At 36.7% G+C, this 20,919-nt stretch overlaps 3 protein-coding genes across 17 annotated transcripts in view; 1 reads left to right on the top strand and 2 right to left on the bottom strand.

The window, feature by feature from the left end:
* Window positions 1-1,356: 1,356 nt before the first annotated feature.
* LOC143201604 (NAD(P)H oxidoreductase RTN4IP1, mitochondrial) lies at window positions 1,357-3,662 on the bottom strand. Of its 4 annotated transcripts, none has more exons than XM_076412772.1 (8): window positions 3,379-3,662; window positions 3,087-3,324; window positions 2,727-3,028; window positions 2,511-2,672; window positions 2,337-2,458; window positions 2,015-2,284; window positions 1,830-1,956; window positions 1,357-1,771 (listed from the first exon to the last, which is right to left on the bottom strand). In XM_076412772.1, the coding sequence occupies exons 1-8, from the start codon at window positions 3,424-3,426 to the stop codon at window positions 1,571-1,573; spliced, it is 1,470 nt and encodes a 489-aa protein (XP_076268887.1). In that variant the 5' UTR covers window positions 3,427-3,662; the 3' UTR covers window positions 1,357-1,570. The 4 variants fall into 4 exon arrangements, with proteins under 4 accessions (XP_076268887.1, XP_076268885.1, XP_076268888.1 ...); XM_076412770.1 differs by having other exon boundaries at window positions 1,821-1,956; window positions 3,379-3,661; XM_076412773.1 differs by having other exon boundaries at window positions 3,087-3,318; window positions 3,379-3,661.
* A 230-nt stretch (window positions 3,663-3,892) lies between these two features.
* Window positions 3,893-5,048, top strand: EloC (transcription elongation factor elongin C). Its single transcript, XM_076412781.1, has 3 exons — window positions 3,893-4,039; window positions 4,182-4,402; window positions 4,466-5,048. The coding sequence occupies exons 2-3, from the start codon at window positions 4,188-4,190 to the stop codon at window positions 4,605-4,607; spliced, it is 357 nt and encodes a 118-aa protein (XP_076268896.1). The 5' UTR covers window positions 3,893-4,039; window positions 4,182-4,187; the 3' UTR covers window positions 4,608-5,048.
* Window positions 5,049-6,778: 1,730 nt separating this feature from the next.
* The window catches only part of LOC143201598 (MAP7 domain-containing protein plexus), a 28,119-nt gene continuing 13,978 nt past the window's right edge, over window positions 6,779-20,919 (bottom strand). For 8 of the 12 annotated variants that reach the window (XM_076412750.1, XM_076412754.1, XM_076412751.1 and 5 more), the window contains 10 exons: window positions 17,555-17,818; window positions 17,132-17,495; window positions 15,881-16,222; window positions 14,656-14,906; window positions 11,329-12,069; window positions 10,411-10,709; window positions 10,166-10,355; window positions 9,902-10,111; window positions 9,517-9,837; window positions 6,779-7,848 (listed from right to left, as the gene is read on the bottom strand). In XM_076412750.1, the coding sequence (XP_076268865.1) occupies window positions 7,649-7,848; window positions 9,517-9,837; window positions 9,902-10,111; window positions 10,166-10,355; window positions 10,411-10,709; window positions 11,329-12,069; window positions 14,656-14,906; window positions 15,881-16,222; window positions 17,132-17,495; window positions 17,555-17,818 (3,182 nt within the window). In that variant the 3' untranslated portion in view covers window positions 6,779-7,648. The remainder of the gene's footprint in view (window positions 7,849-9,516; window positions 9,838-9,901; window positions 10,112-10,165; window positions 10,356-10,410; window positions 10,710-11,328; window positions 12,070-14,655; window positions 14,907-15,880; window positions 16,223-17,131; window positions 17,496-17,554; window positions 17,819-20,919) is intronic. The other 4 variants (XM_076412753.1, XM_076412755.1, XM_076412762.1 and 1 more) reach the window with 2 other exon arrangements.

The raw sequence follows: 20,919 nt of genomic DNA, 5'->3' as shown, positions 1-20,919 counted from the left end.
ATTTTATTTAATAAATTGTATGTTTCAACATAAACCATGTCTTATTTGTACCTTGTTCTTAAAAAATACAAATGGAAATCGTCCCATTAAAGAACGTTTGGGCTGAGTTGAGGCAGTTAGGTTTAGGTATACTTTGAAAATTGAAAAAATCGAAGTTTTGAGCTTGAAATACTGTGTCTGTTTCGCTCTGGTACGCATTATTCAAGTTTATGAAGTTATCATAGAAAAAAGTTATAGCGTGCCATAGGGATGCCGGCAACAGAAAAAAGTATAGATATAACATTTTCGATATTAAAAAAAATCGATATATCGATTATATTTTGCCTAAAAAATTTTTTTTCTAAATATTTCAGAGAATGATATTTTAATGAACCTTTAAAGTTAAGTAACAAAATTTGAAAATTATATTAAATTTATTTTTCAAAATTTCGATCCCAAAATTATCGATAATCAGCCAAAAACATAGATAAATTATTATATCGATATTTTTAACAAAAAATAATAAAAGTGAAATATTAGCCTAAATATATATATATATATATATATATATAATTTTTTTTTAATTTATTTTATATATTTTATTGATAAAGTTTTAAAATTAAGTACCGATTTTAAAGGTTTCTTTAAAAATCATGTTTAATCTATTCTCAAAAATTTTGGATAAAAGAATATCGATATTATTTTCAGAAAATATGGATAGAACGATATTTTTTCTGCATCCCTAATTTCAGTTCTATATGTCCTGTGAATTTATGTAATAGGTGTAAAATTGTATGTGGTACGAGATTATTTGAACTATTTTCTTCATTCTGATAATAATTATTCAAGCTTTTGCATAAGAGAAGAATGTGGAGCGATATTCAAATGTTGTACATTTGAACTACTATTAATATAATTCATTTTTAATTATTAGCAATATAATTCAACAGGTCTTAACACAACATATTTTCCAACCTCAGATTACGAATATTGAGACTTAATCCAGTAATCTATAACATAACCTAATATGGCAACCCTAAGATATACTAGTGATGCAGAGAGAACATCGTTGTATCGATATTTTCTGAAAAAAATATCGATATATTTGGCCGATATAACGATATTGTATGTTTTATATAGAATCTTTAATAAACCTTCAAAATATATATAAAATATCGATATATAAATATATTTCTATCATAAAAAAAATCACCTGTTTAAAAGATTTATTAAAAAATATATGTTCAGTTTTTTTTAAACATTGGTTTAGAAAAATATCGGTAAATCGGACAAATCAGTTTTCGGCATTCCTAGTTCACGGTACGTTATTTTAAATTAAAAATATGCTTTGGAAGCCATGGAAATGAAAGACAAAAGTATTAACAAAGTTCGTATATATATATAAAGTTCTACATTCCAAATTTCCGAGTAAATATATTAAAAAAGAACTTGATGCACATTTCCAAATATAAAAGTGTAGAAACCAACCGATAACGACTCTAATAATATGCAATTGACTATAAAAAAATATTAGCCAGTAGATCTCTTTACTTTAATTTGTACTATAGGAACAATTACATTTGCTTGGAAATTATCGAAACGTTATTACGGCACTGCCTATCGAATATGGCGACTGTATGTGTTGCAAGGCCAACTCGATGTCTCTAGGGGGGAAGACCTTATCCACCACGGTTTGGAGTACGCCGTCCTCAACCAACTCCGTCAATTTTTCCAAAGTAACATGGCACAAATGGGCTTCGTCAAAATCATCGTATACCGAACCAAACCAACTCTAAAAAAATAAATTAAAGTTCTTGGTTAACAGTTAATCTAAATATTACTATTTTTACCTTTAAATAAATATAACTAGTAAACAACAAACTAGTTAAATATCCCAGAGAATCTGATGCAAGTTGTGGCGGGTATGTTGAGAGTATTTGACCCTCTTTTGTACAGAACGTTTTAAAATCATCAGCGCTGCAAGAACATCAACTCATCAATAATTAAATACTCACTTTTATCACAAAATATCTACCTTTCATTTTTCGTCAAGATAATGAAGTCAAACTGCTTATTAATATGTTCTAATTGTTTCAAGAGGTTTTTGTTGCTTTTCATATTGTTACTATTTATTTCTGAAGCTGCATTTTCTGGATCTTCAACAGTAATGACTTCATTTGCTCCCAGAGCCTCTGCCACAGGTACAGCCCTTTTATAGCAGGTAGCTGTGACATCTGCCTTCCAACTTTTCAAAAGCTGAATCAGGACACAACCAACAGGAGTACAACCTCCCTGTATTAAGAAGCTAAAATTTAACCCATCTCTATCAGAAAACCACCGATGATTATTCACCATACCTTTTATTTTGTGCATTATTTGAGTCAATGTTGGCTTCTGATAGGGTGGATAAAGCTATACTACCAGCATAAGGAATACTGCAAGCCCCCTCGAAACCAACGTTTTTTGGTTTATGTGCTACCTATTTCACAATAATCAACATCATGTATTTTAGAAGGAAAAAAAGAAATTACCCTGTTTTCTGAAACTAAAATTGTTTGACACAAAGTTCCCTGAGACCAATATGGCAATGTAACCCATACTTCATCTCCTATCTCCAGTCTTTTAACTTTCCGGCCTAAATCCGTTATTATGCCGGTACAATCTCTTCCTAATGTTACTGGCAAGTCAGATTCCTAAAATATACTATTATTAATACAAAGATGATATAAAAGATATTTCACATATACATTATATAACTTTCTTAAAATTTTTCTAAAATTTCTACCATATCCACAACAGATCTGAGCATCTATTACTTGTACAGAAGCAGCTTTAACATTAACCAAAACATCAAAGTCCCCACATTCATATGGAGCTTGAGCATCCTGTAATACAGCTACAGACTCTGGTCCCATATAACGAACAACTTGTATTGCTTGCATATATCTATAAGGAGTTTGTGTACTTCTTATTGAGTATCCTACAGCTGCACCAATCAAACCACCCACTAAAAACCCTACACATGCTAATGTAATTTCTCTCTTTGTCCCTGAAATAATGAAATGATACACTATTCTACTAAAAATATTGAACTACATTTATATTACATTTGTTTCCAAAAGTTTGTGTTAAAAATAGAGATAAATACTTCAAATCAACTGATTCTATGAAATATTTTTTAACATCACTTGATACATCAATAACAAATTTTATAACTTCCAACAAGACACCTTTTATTTCATTAACATGGGTGTTACTCCAAATCTGTTTAAACAAATCGCTAACTTGTCTTGAATAATTATTGAAGAAGTCTTTTGTTTTAGATGCTGCAATTTCTGCCTGTACCTTATAAAAACAATATTATCCTCTATACACAAAAGACATGAAATAATAATGTACCTGCATAGATTCTATGCCCCTATTACTCCGAAACAATAATTCGTCCATTCCTGTCTTGTTTAAATGTTATTTATATAAAATTATTGTGTAACACAAATAATATGTTACATAACCTAGGTATAAAGTAGAATCATCGTTGTTTAATTGTAAAGATGCTATAAAAATATTAGTTTAAGAATAACAATATATTAGTTATAAAAATTGACTAAGTTAAAAATACATATTTGATGCTACTTGAAAAATATTCTACTAGTGTTATTTGAAAATCGAAAATTTTCGATAATTGACATAAATTCCGTCATCATATTATTGTGCCCGAAATATCTTAATATCGATAAAGTATTACTATATTAATAATATATATGACATTTAAGAGAATAAGTTCATGTTCATTCAATTTGTATCGATAAAACCCAATACTATATACGTCGGCGACACTATGATACAGACACTGACGGTATGACAACATTGTATTTTTATGACAAAAGAGCTACAGAGTCTAACGTCCTGACATACTTCAACGCTATTGGTTATCAAATCTTATTTCTTTTGGCATAAAAATCCAATATCATTGCTGACATTCATTGACATCTGGAAGTTTCACCAGTCACTTCAATCTAATTTGTTTTTATTCTGTGCTAGTTAGTTGTCAAAGTATAAGGTAAGTTTTTTCAACTTCTGTTTTTGTTTTAATACATTATTTTTCTCTGTTGTGTACACTGTCATTTTATTATAAATATTTCATCAACTAAAAAAAACATTTAACCAAAATAAAGCACGTACTAAAGATAGTTTAAAATTAGATTAAAATGAGTGACACCATGGAAGACAAAACACAAGATAGAGTTTACGGAGGTTGTGAGGGACCTGACGCCATGTATGTAAAGTTAATATCATCAGATGGCCATGAATTCATTGTGAAAAGAGAACATGCCTTGACTTCTGGTACTATCAAAGCCATGCTGAGTGGGCCAGGACAGTTTGCGGAGAATGAAGCCAATGAAGTAAATTTCCGTGAGATTCCGTAAGTTATTAAACTATTATGAAAAATAATTGCCGATCTGACCGTGAATCTATTTATTTGCAGGTCACATGTTTTACAAAAAGTTTGCATGTACTTCACATATAAAGTAAGATACACAAATAGCTCTACTGAGATTCCGGAATTCCCTATCGCTCCTGAAATTGCTTTGGAGCTTTTGATGGCAGCAAATTTCTTGGATTGCTAAATGTGGTAATAGATGCTAGATATTCGACTGTTGTTATTTTGCTGGTATACAAATATTAAATCTAAAAATCATTCTTGTTTTTTAACAGCAATCGATGGCTTCTGTTTGTTTTTGTCATCAAATAATTTGTCATCCAGCTTAGTAGTTCAGTAAATAAGAGTTCTTAAATTTTTTGATTATGTATATAGGGGTAACGATGTTTTTAATAATCTTACAGACTGAACTTAAATTAATTGATGTAGTCCAATGTGAACCTTTCCAGATAATAAAGGGATTACACTTTAATAGGTTTTTTGTATGTGTTCATATTTTTAATGTGCCTATCATACATCAAGTAACTTTTAGCTAATAAATCGTTTACCGCTATTGGATATTGTAATCAGTATCGGACCATTTGTAATTATCTTAATTTTAATTTGTAATATATTTCAGTTAGAATTACTTTTGTTGTTTCTATTTTGTTTTTTAATGAAACCAGCCTATTTCCTATTTGAGGTTAAACCTCAACTGTCAATGTCAATTTTTAATGCATTAAGAGGTGCTATAGTATAAAACTTTTGTTTCAACCATCTTTTGCATATACCTGCTGTGACTTGCAAAGCCTCCTTTTTTATTGCCAAGTACTAGTTTATGACGCTTTTCCTGGAAGGTTGTATACTTACCAAAATTTTTACCTAATTTTGTTTAAAGACTATTTTATCAAGTAGTAAGGGGATTCAGATTTCTCTGAAGAAAGTGCGGTTTTTCATTGTAGGGATAAAGCTTTTTCTGAACAGCTGCACAAACTTGAAAATCTACACAATAGAAGTCATATACCCAAGAACAAACCTGATATACAAGTATAAAAACAGAAGAAAACTCTAAATCCCTTTTTATTTATCAAATAATTTCAATCAATTCAGCGTGTAGATTAGTAAAAATAGAGATCATTGTAATCACTATTTTGTAGTAATAATTTCTAATTTATATTTTAATTTTTTATTCTCTTTTAAACAAATGTCTTTTTGCTTTGTTTAGACTGATTTTCAACGTGTGCTTATTTTTTTACTATCTGATTATCCATTTTATCAAAAATGTTGGTTTAGTTTTATTAGGTATCTTTATGGCTACACTAATTTTTTCAGGTAGATAAATTAATTGAGCTAGTCCGGTGTAGACCTTTCCGGGTATTAAATGTATAAACCGTAATAGGTTTCACATGCTAGACTATAAAACTTTTCATTTATTTCTTTAGGTACTGTGTTTGTTATTTGAACGCTGTCTTGCATACCTGCTACGATTTGCAAAACCTCATTTTTTATTACCAAGTATCGGTTTATAATTCTTTCCCTGGAAGGTTGTTTATTTACATGCCATAAAATATAGATTATTTTATTAAAGAATATTGAGAAACAATGAGGTAATAAGGGGATTATTTCATATTTCTTTGATGAAAGTGGTGGTTTCCTTGTTGAAATATAGCTTTCTCTGAACAGCTGTGCAAACTTGAAAATCTACACAATAATAGTCGTATATACTCAAGAACATACCTGATATATAAATATAAATAGAAAACTCTAAACCACTCTTTAATTATCAAATAATTTCTATCCAACTTGTAGCTCGTTAAACAATAAAGTAAATCAAGTAATAATCAGGTATTGTAATTTATAGTTTAAAATTTCGATCTTTTTCAAACTAATGACTAGTTTCTTTATTTAGAATTATTTTCAAGGTTCGCTTATTTCTTCACTTTCTAAGAAAAATTAGTTTTATTAGATAATTTATTTTTGACAACATTTTTTATGGAAGGTTGTCTATTTACTAGTCTAGGTTGTTTATTAATAAAATTGAGGTAATGGTCTTTGTTGAAATAAAACTTTTCAGACATTTTAGAATATCTAGTTATATACCAATGGGTGTACCCAATATTTCATGGCTTATTATTCAACGTTCGAAGCCCACTTTAACATTCAATGATTTTATGGGGGATATAGCTACGGGTTACTATAATAAAACTAATAGTTTATTTTATAGCAGATCTTTTCAGGGGTTCTGATAAAACTCTATGGTTTTACCGAACTCTAATTTTTATTTGGAGGGGCAGAAGTGCTCCAACACCTGCTAGATTTGAGAGTAGTTGTTATATAACTACTAACGTAATTAGGGAAGGCAAAAATAAAAGGCGTGGCGACTTGTTATGTACATTTATTAGGTTTGTCATGCTAGAAACAGTGTTGACGTCAAGATTACTAAAATTGTATTTATCACAGAATCAGTGAACACCACTCTCTCGCCTACAAAATCACCTACTTAAAATTAAAACACCCGTAATTTAACATAAACAAATACAAAAATTTTTTTAACTGTAAATTCGGTTTGGATCCAACACGCTGTACAAGTCAATTTCGCCTTCGTGTTGCTTCTCCATATATGCGCGGTTCATATTTTTTAAAACCATAACGGAATAATACTTACGAACGAATTTTAATTGATTTCTTTGTCATTACACTTGTATCTTTTTCTTCGACTTTTCTCCATCACAGCGCCGCCCGATACTCCAACAACAACAACTATTTTGAAAGGTGAATAAAAAAAATCGTTTTGGGGAGACTTAGAAATAACTTAATTGTCCTTAAGAAAATACGATTTTTTTTTGTTTGTTTTGAATTTGTTACGACCTATTAAAGAGACAATTTGAAATCCTAACTAAAAACTAAATAATAACAATAATTTATTATCGATATTTTGAACTGTTTTTCGCTCCTTTCCTCATTCTCTCGCTCTCGCTCTCGCTTCACTCGCCCATCATCGTAGTAGGAAAACAACAAAATCAGAGGTAACAACAGTGAGACGTAATAAATAACTAAATGCTCCGTAGTACTGGCGAAAAGGAACTAGAATAAGGCGTGAACTGATGACGCAAATTCAATCGCACACACTTAGAATAACGTTTTAACCCTGTGATAATACCACTGCCTGCGGTTGCAAGCCTCCCTTCCAGTTCCTTTGCGGCTCAATCGCCCTCTTCCTCCTCCACCGTCACCTTCGATGTGTAAATGCTACCGAAGTTTGTTGACGATCTTCGTCAGCTTGCCCACGGCCACCTCCAAGCTCTTGGTCTGTTGCTTGGCGCTTTGCTGATGTCTGAGCAGCTCCTTCAGCTTGAGCTCCAGCAGGCGCAGCTCGTGCTGTTTTTTGGTCAGGAGGTCTTTCGTTAAAGCTTTTCTGTGTTGCAGTTCTTCGATCTCTTGTGTTCTTTCTGTCGACAAAATATGGGGAATTGAAGAGTGCAATTATTAAGAGTTAATATATCTGAGATATTAAGAAATGTGAAAAAGCAATTTTCATATTCTCAAATGTTGTGACAACTTTACTTATTTATGTACTTATTTATTTTTATCTATTTTTATGTATAATTGTAAGGAAATTTGTTGACATTACTTTTGTAGCCTTTAAGGTAAATATTATAGCCCAGAAACTGTTATTAGTAAATAATGATAAAGTTCAGGAAGCTTCTTATATGTGGTCAGCAACTGACCATCTTCTACACGAGTAAAAATACAACTACACTACACCTTGTGTCCAATTAAGTCCATATAAAAATATACAAAGAAAAGGAGGTTTCATAATTAAAAGTATAACATATATTTACTAATGATTTTTAATGTATACTTTCTTATTTTATATTTAAGGCAATAACAATGTAGAATTAGAAAATAACTTATTAGTGGTCAAATTAGATGATGGTTTTTGATGTATTCTGAAAATATTTTAAACAAATGTTAACTAGTATTTCAATAAAATATTTTATTGAAATCTTATTTTTTAACTTCCCCCTGTAGTTAAATCAGGCCGCTTTGCGCGCCCTCCTGTGGCTTAAAGGAACAAAACTTGATTACAATTTTATACAGGGGATATTTATACATTCTAAGTCTGCCTACATTCTTCTATAGTATCAAAGTAAAATGAAACTTTTTGACAAATTACGATCGTTAAAAAACAAGATATAGGTTAGATGGTTTAGATGCCTCGTCACTAATACAGCTTTATCTTAATATAATATAAATAAGTGAAATTTTGAAAAAGGACACAACAATATACATTTTTTAATTTCTAGATTAGAATACCCCCTTAACTGAATATAAGATTGTTGAAATGTCCTCATAGCACGGATTAAAGTAGACCAACTTTGACCAATGACTCTGCCATATAGATTTGACTAAATCTGAATGGCCTGGTCGTGCCGACTTTAATGGCATCGGTTCATTGCGATTTATTGGAATATGCACAGAAGTCTGGTAAACCTCGTGTGGATTCAGGTTGTTCTTTCTCTCTAAAAACTAAGGAAATCAAATGCTCTGAAAGAAACGACACTTTTTACAACCAACATTCATTTGGACATGCTGCTCAATGGTATAACTTGGCATCAGTGATTGCATTAAAAGCAAACGTTGATAGTTGAAAAACTCTTAGTATATAGAGAAAACTTTGTTGTCATTCATAGTAACTTTTAATCCCCCGTTAATACGTAGAGATTTTTCGATACTCATTGAATGAACCGAAATATCAATGACGTTGCTATGGATGGTTTTGGTGAAAAGACGTGCCGTGAGTAGTTTTAACGCCTAAGAGGCAAACAGAAGAAGACCTAGTGTTAACGGAATCAAAAAGATGCATTTAAATTGATTATTAGTAGAGAAATGGTCGTTAGAACAGTAGAACAGCGATCAAATGACGTTCGAAAGCCTACAATTGAACATGTGAATAGAAGATACTTGTTTCAATCACTGGCATACAGCATAACTGATCAACAATTTCGTTCTTATGAACAAACAATTGAATAGTGGACAGTGATGGAAGATACCTTTAATTTTCTTACAAAGAAAATAGTGATAGCCATTTTGAAAACAAACAGCTCCAAACCTACCTCTATTGTACTGACAGTACATATGGATGATGTCCGTGATACCAGGCCATTTGGAAACCCCGTCTCCTTCATCGTCGCTTTCCTCCATCTCCTTCACACCATCGACGTCCGCTTTCTTACAACTGACGATCTGGTGCACCAGAGGTATTTTAAACACATCGCTGTCGTTCGTCTCGCGCCGGAGCACCTTCTCCGGACTGGGCACCTTGACGTCCTCTTTGGGGAGGTTTTCTTCCGTCTTAAGATAGTACTTGGTCAGGGCGGAATTGCAACGTCTTTTGACGCGATCGCGTAACACTTTCTGCCACGCCTTCTCCATTTCTATACCGAACAGAACAACAGTTTCAAATCAATTTCAGACTCGTCTATCCGATTTGATACCAACCTCTTCTGTTAGGGGTGGACACCCAGCCCAAGCCCAGCACGTTCAAGAAACTGTTCTTCAGTTTAAAGTCGTAATCGTGATTCAAGACCGTGGGCGAGCCAAAGGGGAGGGGGACGTCGAACGGGCTTAGTCTGGACGACTCCAGATGCACCTGTATGGTCAGCGGACTGTAGTAGTGCTGTTTCCGTTGAAGATTCTCGAACTCTAAACCTAAAACAACGACCATTAAGGCTTGCGTCGGTTGGGTGTTCGCGAAAAACCGACTATTTTTGCCTGTGTGTGTGGTGAGCTCGAAGGCGCGCAGAAACTTCAGCTTCTTCTTGCTAGGGGGCGCCTTCGAAGGTGGTCCGGAACGGATGCAGAGATCTACGCGGGAATCATCCTCGCTATCAGAACTGCTCGAGCTGCCGTTGACGTTGAGCCCTTTGCCTAAAATAGCCGCGCCGGTATCGTACTGCAAAAGGGATTAATACGTTTTGAGGGCAAAAGGGGGGTAATTTGATTCGAACCTCTTGATTGTTGCACAGCCGCCTCATTCGCTTCGCCTTCCTGCGCAACGTCGCCAGGTCCAGTTTGCTGACCTTCGGTTTCCTTGCTAGTTTGATGACTGGCAGTGAGACGGAAAACGACGGCACGTTTAGCACCGTGTTTGGTATTTTGGAGGCAGTGGTCGTCGCGCCGCTGTTGACCTCCGTCAGCTTCCTTTTAACTCGTTGTTTTGGATGTATCTTGGCCGTTGATAGTCTCGGTATTTCTAGGGCGGCGTTGGTCAGCTGTTTGGGATTGGGGGTTATCACACTATGGGGAACTGGAACGGATACAGCCAATCAGCGATGACGTCACAGTTTTGTAAATATCATTTGGAATATGATAATCACAAAATCATTTGTTATCAAAAGTAAGAAAAGGAATTTATTCAGGCAAATAACTTAAATTTGCTGAATATCGGGTTCTATGTTGAGTTAATATATTAAGTTGAGGTGTGTACAATTCTATATGTATATGGTAGTGTGATAAATTGATGTTTCTCGGCCAGACCTATGGCGGACACCCAGAAGAAAGTGCGCGTAGAACTCTATTTCATGGGTGGTGTGGAAAAGTTTCAATCATATATTTTTATAGAAATATAACTTTGGTTTGTTATTGTAATATTTCTGTATTTACAAATAATCTATATTTGTTGTCTTATAAATTATTTAAGCTAATTGTATTTCTAGAGGATAAAAATTTTAATAAAAAAAGTTAACTGGCAAGGAAAAGGAAAGTTCAAAGGAAATTTTAGGTTATTTGTGTTTTTAAGATAATTTATTCATTCTATTTGTTATATTCTTCAAATATATGTATAATTTGCAAGAAGTGACAACGTCGCGAGCCAGGCGTCTCGAGAATTATACTCCTGTATGGATTCTTAATGGGTTCATACTCACCACAAAATATGGTTGGTAATTCGCCCTCTTCTCTTTCTGGGATGGGCTTAACCTCGACCTGTTTGGGATTGACGGAGTCGCACACATTCGGTTTGTCTGGCGATCGGAGTGGAAGCACCGCTTGATTGGCTTTAAAATTGGCCTCGATGCCAATGGCTAACGGCGTGTGAGCGTGCTTCACTTCCAAACCCTTGTCGGCGCACGTGTAGATCTTATCGATGCTGTAGTTGTCTTCGTCCTTGGTCTTGCCGCTCTTCGACGGCTTGACGGGTTTGGTCTTGGCCGGTACCGCCGGCGGGTAATGGGGGATCTTCTGTTCTACGCTAGCTCTGGAGGCCATCGCGCTTCCCTGCACTATGGCGCCGTTCTTGTAGATCTTGAAGGTCTCCATGTCTTGTTCGAAGTTCTCGCACGGCGTCCTCTCCGACCCGACGTGAAAATCCTTGCCGGCCGGTTCCTCGTTCTTCACGTTCTCCTTGTCGGCCTCCTCTGCCGCCAGGTGGTTCTTGTAGGGGAGAACCACCTGCTTCTCACTTGCCGTTTCTCGGATGACGCCGCTGCCGTGATTCTTGCCCCCACCGCTCACCAAAAAGTCCACGTCGTAAGAGGACGACTTGATCTTGTCCTGCTTGTCGGTAGGCGGCGCTGGAGTCGAGGCCGGCGGCGGCAGCGGTTTGGCGGTTGTGTGCTTCCATGTCGTGGTGGTAGATGCTTGATTGGACACTAGCGGGAACTTCCTGGCTAAAACAATGGAAAACGGTTGAGTTTCGAGCTGGGCGAGGGAAAGACATCGTGTCAGACTTCGACGGCAACTGAATAAAAATACCTAATTTGCGTTGTATTGGTGGTGTGAAAGAGTAATCTGCGTTTGGCCGCTGAAGGTCAAATATTAACAAACAACATCCCAGGATCATTCAATTGTTAGTCCTTAAAACTAAAAACACCAATATAGTCTATCCAGAGTAGCAGTGAACTCACATCATTAAGACGTATAATGTATTGCCCAATGCAGTTTGTATATTCGTTTTTATACCAGACAATATTTTCCTTTTCATTTATTCTGGTTAAAAATGGATATGTTCGAACATGTAACCGAAACAGCCAGATTCAATAATGACAATACCAAGATTGGCTGCGGAAACAACTAAAGGGGAGTATGTAATTAATATACGATAACTGTAGAAAATCGTATCGCAGAGTGTGAAAGGTTTATGTGCATAGATATGTGTGTAATTATTCACAATATATATGAGCATTAGGTTGAAATGCACGAGGAGAGAAAGAAATAACTAATTGTTTTGCAGATATGGTAAATGCATTAGGGAGAATTCAGCGATATCAGAGTATCTTTAGGGGATACCATTGGTGGTTTAGAAAGGAGTTCAATGTAAATATAATAAAATTAACTGTAGTTTAAGTCCTTCGATAATTAGATGTACTTTGCTAAAATAAATTATATTTTATAACATTTTTGTTTCATTGTTTTATTGATATTAGAATTTAGTTATATATTGATGCTAAAATAATAAAAAATGCGTAAAATTTCAAAGTGAAATGCGGCAACATCGCGACGTTTTGACGTCAAAAATTCAGATGTGGTGAGTTCATAGCTACTTTGGATAGACTATAGATATGGCATACTTTACAGACAAAATGCGGATTACTTTTCACTCGCACCAAATATTCCTGATCTGTGACGGCGTCAAGATCGACGCTCAGTCACAGACCAGGGGTATCCGGTTCCATTCTAATTTACCGATAAACTGTCGTGTTAGATTGTTATTGATGAAATAAAAATGGGTTAGAATGAACTGACTTAGGAAACAAAGCTGAAGCGTTAATAAAAGCTCGTTACAATATATATTGACCCTTTCGGTGTTGGTACAACAAACATAATAAGGAGCAAATATCGCTGGCAAGAAACCATGGCCTTTATCAACCGCCGATATGAGTTTCTTGCCAACGTAATCTTCGTCCTATTCATCTCTTAGTATTTATCATAAAACACAGAAATATAGAATGGTGTACTCATAACCACGCTCTCATCGCGTCTTAACCACTAGAAGGCTGGAGGTATAAAAGGAATAAATCTCAAGTTATTCCTTTCTTTCTCAGGTTAGTCTATATTTGTTTCTTATTTTTGTGTATAATTTTAAGGAAATTTGTTGTCATGGCGTTATTTTAGTAACATTTCAGGTAAATATTATTTGTTTAAATGCAAAAACTTTATTCTCCAAAGGATTCTGCTTTAGTTTTATATTCAGTAAATTTAAATCTTGTGTTTTTAAGTATAATTTGGACGAATTATTTTTTAATTTATAATATTTAGGCCAGTAACAATGTATAATTAAAAAATAAGTCATCAGTAGTCAGATTATATGGTTCCTTGACGCCTTCTTAAAATGTTTCATACGAATGTTAAGTAGTATTTGAAAAAATACTTTTATTAAAATCCTTTTTCCCCACGTAGTAAATACTCTCGCTTGATGCGCCCTTGTGTGGTTAAGGCGGACAAAACTTGGTTACATCTTTAAATGTGGGAGATCACATTCTATGTTTCTTCGTTCATAGAGTAATAGAGATTTAACTTTATAGGCAATTTTGGATAAAGGTTTTGCAACGTCTAATATCTAAATGCCACTACTTTGAGCTTGTTACTTGTTTTAATCGCTAAGTCAAGTCGTTTTAAGTCAAGAGCCGTGAAGAGACGTCACTTGATAGGTTTACTTCGTTTCTATGGTGCGTTTGTTGTTTATTTGTTTTGGAGGCCATTGTCAGTAGCTTAATGTTATGAAGAGTGTGTTTAGCTTTTTTTTTAATAGGATTTATTATTTAAATTTCTTTGGTCAATGAAACGTGACCTACAGGTGCCTATAATGCAGATTTAAACTGATCAATCAAATTGTTTGAATGGGCGATTATAACCCCATCTAGATATTGGACGTAGCGGAACTTTTCACTAGAAACCACCATGGAGTTTTCTCTCTATTACTATATGTCTTTATTTTATGGTAGTAATCGAAGCGAGTCACTCTCAACGTCCCTCACAATCGGTGTTATTTATCAACAACAAAAACCCACAAAATCAACATCAGCAGAACTGATCAAATCAAGCAACCACGCACGTACAACCACACTAATAAGAAGAGAACAAACGCATACGTCACACATCCACTACAAGCACCGCGCTCACATTACGATTGTCTCAAGGCCCACAACACATTTAATTACCGAAACACAAAGGTTCAGCTGGATGGGTGTTGGATGATGATTGGCAAACGGCAAGCGAAATCGGAGGTCAGGCACAATCCCCGTTGCTCGCCTCACCTGCGGGGGGCGCCGCCGCGACTGTCCTCTCGGCCGTCGCTTCCGGCCCCGCCTCCTTGGCCGGGGGAGGGGGCGTGGGTTTCGGCGTGGGCGGCTGGGAGGTGTGAGCGGGAGGCGGCTGGGGCGCGCCCGATGCCTGGATCATCGGACCCGACGGCTGTATGACGGTGGGCGACTGGCGTGGGGGGCCTGAAAGGTTGAGCGACGCGTACGACACGTGCGGCGAGTGACGCTGGAGCGACGGCGACGACCTGGAAAAACGCTCAATCACTGAAGCACCGCCCCCGATAGTCCTTCTAATAAAACAGCCAATTCACGTCATCAACTTTCTCATTGTACTAATTAGCATTGCTCTAGTTAAAAAGAGACTGAAGTCTGATGCGTCCGAACATGTAACTAAATTGGTCTATAGGATAGGAGAAATTAAATTAACTATAGTTTAATTTCTTCTTTCTTTTTGATAACCTGCATTTGCTATTTAATTGGAAGGACTATATAGTCAATAAAATAGCCAATGTACATCATAGATGACGTTGAATGTACTGCTGAATTCAGCTCGTAAAAACGTAAAATTTAATTATTTTAACGTTCGTAATTAGTATTATTTTAATTAAAAAGAGACAGATTACTGTATGATACATCGAGATCATCAAAGTCTATAAAATTCGATTTGTGTTGGTACTGGTGGACATTGTTATAATATGCCTGTCATTGACAAAAATTAGAGGCAAAGGCAAACGTTTTAGCGCAGGTTTGGAGATATATCCAACTTGTGTTTAGTGTTTGTGATTACTGATTGAAGACGCCAAAAGCATTAAATATTCAGAGTCCGAGACTGATTGAGTCTCTAATCAGTTATTTCGAACAAGAACGAGATAACGGGGGCCTCTTTTGCCAATAGAATACGTTAGAGAGGTAAGTATTAGAGAGAGAGAGAGAGAGGTATACTATTAATTTGTTGCTGTTTTATTGGAAATGCGCTTAACGTGTTGCAGCTGCACTCAATATTAATGTAACCACCGAGAGCGGGTGACAAAGATCAAATATATGAAATGTATAAAAACAGTGAGTAGTTTTTTTCGATATAAAAATAATTCAATACAATTATTTCAGGGAACATCATCAGCATTTTGTTATGTCAGAGTCAAATCAAACTAAAATTTCGACATGACAAAATTGCGACTGTTTATTGGAAGGACTATTCTATATTGTGGTGGTGATTTACCTCGGCACTTGGGGGTAGGCCTGTGGGGGAGCGGGTAGGTAACTGGAGGGAGCACTCAGGGGGGAGTGTCGCGCCGGAGGCGGGCCTAATCCTAAGGGTCCGGTGGGAGGTAACATGCCGGCGGCCGAGGGATGCATCACCGGGAGACCCAGGAGGTGCGAGGTCGGGCCGGCGGCGTGAGGCGATACCCTCCGGACGGCTTCCGCGGCCTTTTCTCGAGCGAGGCGCTCTTTCTCCCGTTCCCGCTCGAGAATCTCCCTCTCCAGTTCGGCGTCCTTGGATCTCGCCGCCGCCACGGCGGCGTATCTCTGCCGTTGCTCCTCCTCCAGCTTCAATCTGGAACTTGTGAATGTTATTGTTGCATCGTACAGTAATGTAGAGGATTAACTTAATAGGCGAATCCGGAGAATTGTTTCGCGTGGTCTCATCAATGTAAACACTGAGACCATTTTTTTGTTTGGTTTGGCTGAACTGCCCCTGTCTGAGTTTATAGACCAGATAGTATCTCATGATTGTTTTATTATATTGTTAATAGAACCTTAAGCTGTCTCTTTAACTCCTCGATTTTACCATAATAAGAGCACAGCAGTACTTTTGATACGTATCATACATTTTAACTTTTGTTGCTGTTCTTTAAAGTATTACTTTTTGGTATTGTTTTTGCATTCTGATGTATATCATGATGATGTATGATGTATTTCACAATAACATTATAAAAATAATTAATAACTTGCCTCGATATATTTTTATGCTGAATAAGTAACATATTAATATACATCGTATTTAAATTGATAGCACTAAAGAAATACGAAAAAAGGAAAAAAAGGATTTAAATCTTTTTTATCAACGTGTTTATACTTAATTATTTTTTATTTATATATCTATATTTCATTATTTTGACTTATATGCATTATATATACTTATATTGTATTTTTTAATATTCTATATTTGTATTTATGTAAATTTAAATCTTTGATTTTTTTTGAGAATTTACATTTGGGTTCTATTTTAACTTTAATTGGACAGTAGAATGTGATGTCAGAGGTTAGTCACGTGATGCGTATGAAATATTCAACCAACGAAATGTCTTCCTAATAAAATATTTTATTTATAGGTGTCTGTAATGGCATTTTAAACTAACGAAATAAGTATGCAGCGAAATGGCGTTCTCAACGCCTTCCTGCTATGACCACGCAAAACAATTCCGATATTATATGTATTAAGTTAACGTTCTATGGTTGCGATACCCACCTTTCGTGCATATAGAGCGGCATGGGTGTACCGGGGAGCATATAATGCAGATATGGATGGCTCAGCGAAGGCCACGGCGGCCTCAACATCCTCTCGTAGTACAGCTGCTCTTCCATCAACGGGATCGGGTAGGGGCTGTAGGGCGGGTAACCCGCTGCCATATCCAGTCCGACGGCGACAGGCGGTATCCTGTGATCTTCGGGCCTGTACGGCTGGAAACCGCTCCTGCTCAGGTCGGCCATGGCCGCATTGGGATAGCGGTCCGTTGGATTCGAACTCAGCCGCGTATCGATAGCGGACCGACTAGACGGGTATATGGGAACTTCGGATGCGGTTTTGGTCTTTTCCGGTATTGGCACTGATGCTGGGCACGAAGAAATCGGTGAGAGAGGGTCCGAGACGGGAACGCGGGGAGAAACTCACCTGATTCTCTCGTTCGATGCGCGGTGGGCGGGTCGCCCGAAGGCTCCGCCCCCGGCACATTCTGCTGGGCGAGGTTACGCAGCGCCGCGGCGAACGAGTGATTGTATTGGCTGCTAGCCACGCCCGGACCGGGCACCGAATGGCCGGCGGCGGCGGGACGTGACTTTGCGTTTGAAACGGGCTGGACATTGGACAACGACACGCTGCCCAGGCTGGTCGGTGCCGATATGGCGGGAGGTAGTTTGCTGGGGCTGTTTGATACGCCTGAAAGGTAATATGTGGCGGTTAATATATGCAACATTACATACAATTTGTTTTTACAATTTAAGAACTAGGTATCTACATACGTACTTGTATATTGATGCAAGTACAAAAAAACAATAGTAATAAATTAATTTTATAATTTAATATTGTACTAAGCACGTAATAGGTGATTAAAAAAAGCTCAATATCAAGTGGTTGAATTCTTCTGAGTCTGTGTCTTGCTCGATTGTTATCCTGGAGTTACAATGCTTTGGTATTAACGCGAGAGTGGAGACTATCCTCGCGTCTCTTTTAGGATTCTCTTGATTTCCTACTTGGAAAAGTCGATATCTGAAGATCCTGGTGTAGATTTCCTACGATACCTCTTGTAGTGCAGTGAAGTATATTTAAGGACCAACGAGTTCTCCTAGGCATATTTTAAATAGTTTCTACGCCAACAACTAAGCGAATCGAACGAATAAATATTTGAATCGATTGAATTTAAAGTAGGACTAGATATAAGGATATCCTCAAAAAAGCAGGGGCGTACTAGTCGTAAGATAAAATAATACTTTTCGGAATTGAATTATATTTTAGCAATAGCACTAGTAGTAAATTAAAGCGGTTTCGTTATAGAGTCAAAACGAATTTATTTAAAGTAAATCAAATTAAAGTTCCACTATTATCGATAATGTTTCGCTGTATTTTTGAGCAAAGACGTGATGCCATCGTTGAGAGACAACTTGACTCGAGTGGTTTCTGCTGGGTTCTTTTAAAATCGTCTTAATTCATTATTATGTTTTTATTGGACCCTTCAGCTTTTCATAAATGATTCAAAACGGTTTATTGGACAATGCCTAGTTCTATATGTGCTTATCTTACTGTACTTTTAATTAACTTGTACCCTCACCGAGCATAATACACATTTATACCCAAGCCTGCACAGGGTCCCCCTTTATCATTATCAAAGGCAAACAATTTTCCAACCACTTCACCAATTTCGATGCTTCGCTAGTATGGTTGCGATATGTGTTATTTGTAATTGATACAATCTAATAAGGGAAACTTAACAACCTTTTTCGTATACCCCATACACCACAATCACTCAATGACTGACTATATATAACGCCAGTTGAACACATAATAAGCAACAGAAATATTTTCTTTTTATTATCTTTACATTATTTCCACCTTTTCTCTTACTATCGACAAGAACAATAGTGAACGGTGACCTCCGGCCACCGATCCCTACTTTAACACCCTTAACCCTCCCGGGGTGCCGCCCTTTAAATCCCAACCCCCATTTGCATAAAATCTGACTTAACCCCTCCCGACGAATGACCATCCGGCTCCGTCAACACAAAAACAACAAAAACCGATACAACACCCTTTCTGGACCCGTGTGTGTGCGTGTATACCTTCAGGATTGTCCGGCAAACGCGGGTACGACGACGGGACGCGGCAGTCCACCTTGAAATCCATCGCGGAGGCGACCCAACGACGAGGCAGACACCCTCGGGCGGCTACGATACGCGGGGGAAAATCATTATCGCGTAGGCGTTGAAAAATTCATAACGCGGGGCGCGCGGCGATACGCGACTGTTTATGCTGGCGACAAAACAAGCGACGACCGCGACCGGGGGATAGTTCGGGACGGGCGAGGGGGCGCTACGGCGGGGTTCGGCCGGGCTTATTGACGGCTGAGGACGCACTGCCGGGGAGAAAGCGAATGGCGTAGGGTTTGCGGTCGTCAGGGAGAAGCCGGTGGGACAGGACCGGACCAGCCGGTATCCGGATTTAAACGGCCACAGTTCGAGATAAATTTTAATTATCAGGATACAAAGATTTCATGAAAATGTACCGTATTTTTAAAATAATATGAGTTGCGAATCGTGCAAACGGAATATTGCGTTCGTTCAAATTTGAGAAGCATTTGATCGAAATAAACCGCTAGAATTAAAAAATATTGGGAGAAAAAATTAATGGCTTTGAGTATCGTAATAATATAGAGAAAAAAATTAAAAGGCAATGGAGCAACAAAATGAAAGTAGTTCAGAAGAACAAGGCTCCCATTTTTATTTATTTTCTCGCTTCGGATTGGTGCCAGACCACTGAGCAAACTGTATCCAATTCATCGTGCATTTGCCAATCTCCCTTTATGGTTCAAATTTTTAGAATATCTCAACAGATAATATAACACTATAGAAAAAAAAAACGAAAATGTGGAGGAGCCACAAAATATCAAACAGTTCAAAAGAATAAGGCTCCAATTCGAATTTGTTCTCTTGCTTCTAATTGGTGTCTTATCAGTGAACAAACCGTATTAATTCAAGGAATACCTCAACCCAAACTGTAATAAAACTATAGACAACAAAACTAAAAGGTGGAGGAGCCACAAAAAATCAAGAAGTACTTTTCATAATCTACAATAATGTTTGAATTTTTTTAGAAAATCCCAATAAACAGTGAAATAACAATGTAGAGAAAATATTTAAAGTCTTAGGTACCACAAAACATGACACACGACCCAATACGACCCTGTCTACTCCAATAAATCCCCCTTTATCTTTGTCGCGGTAGCGCCGGCACCCTCTTGCACAGATAAACGTCTTTATTTATCTACTTTTTGGCCGGCCTCCTCATCTCGCCATTCTTCACACGACGCCGACGACCCCTCGCGATCTCTCTCCCCCGCCCCCACGACGACTCACGCCTGTAACCGACGATTTAAACCGAGAGAATTGGTTATTGATACGAGGCAGACAGGTCCGATTACTTTTTTCTTGATTTTCTGGTGAAGGGGTCGGTTTTATAAATATAGTGTAGCACGAAAAAAAATTCACAAGCAGAATTGATATCTCATAAAATATAGCAATCGTTATAATTCGATTTTAAAAGTACTTAGTACGTGTAAAATAATTCCCCTTCAATTTTCATGGATATTGTGTTTTTTTTATTATGGAGTATTTCATTTATAATTCACTACCTGTGAAATTATCTGGCCTATAAATTGATTTTAAAGGATTCACAATTGATGGTGTTACTGTGTATTAAATCCGATAGGGTACATTTATAAACAACTTCATGTAAAAGCCTCACGGATAGGCTTGACTTTTCAGTAT

Source organism: Rhynchophorus ferrugineus, unplaced genomic scaffold, assembly GCF_030347505.1.
Source record: "Rhynchophorus ferrugineus isolate W39M unplaced genomic scaffold, kcgeb_rfMv2 rfM8, whole genome shotgun sequence".
In the NCBI taxonomy this organism is placed as follows: Eukaryota; Metazoa; Arthropoda; class Insecta; order Coleoptera; family Curculionidae; genus Rhynchophorus; species Rhynchophorus ferrugineus.
This window is presented reverse-complemented; position numbering and strand designations above follow the sequence as displayed.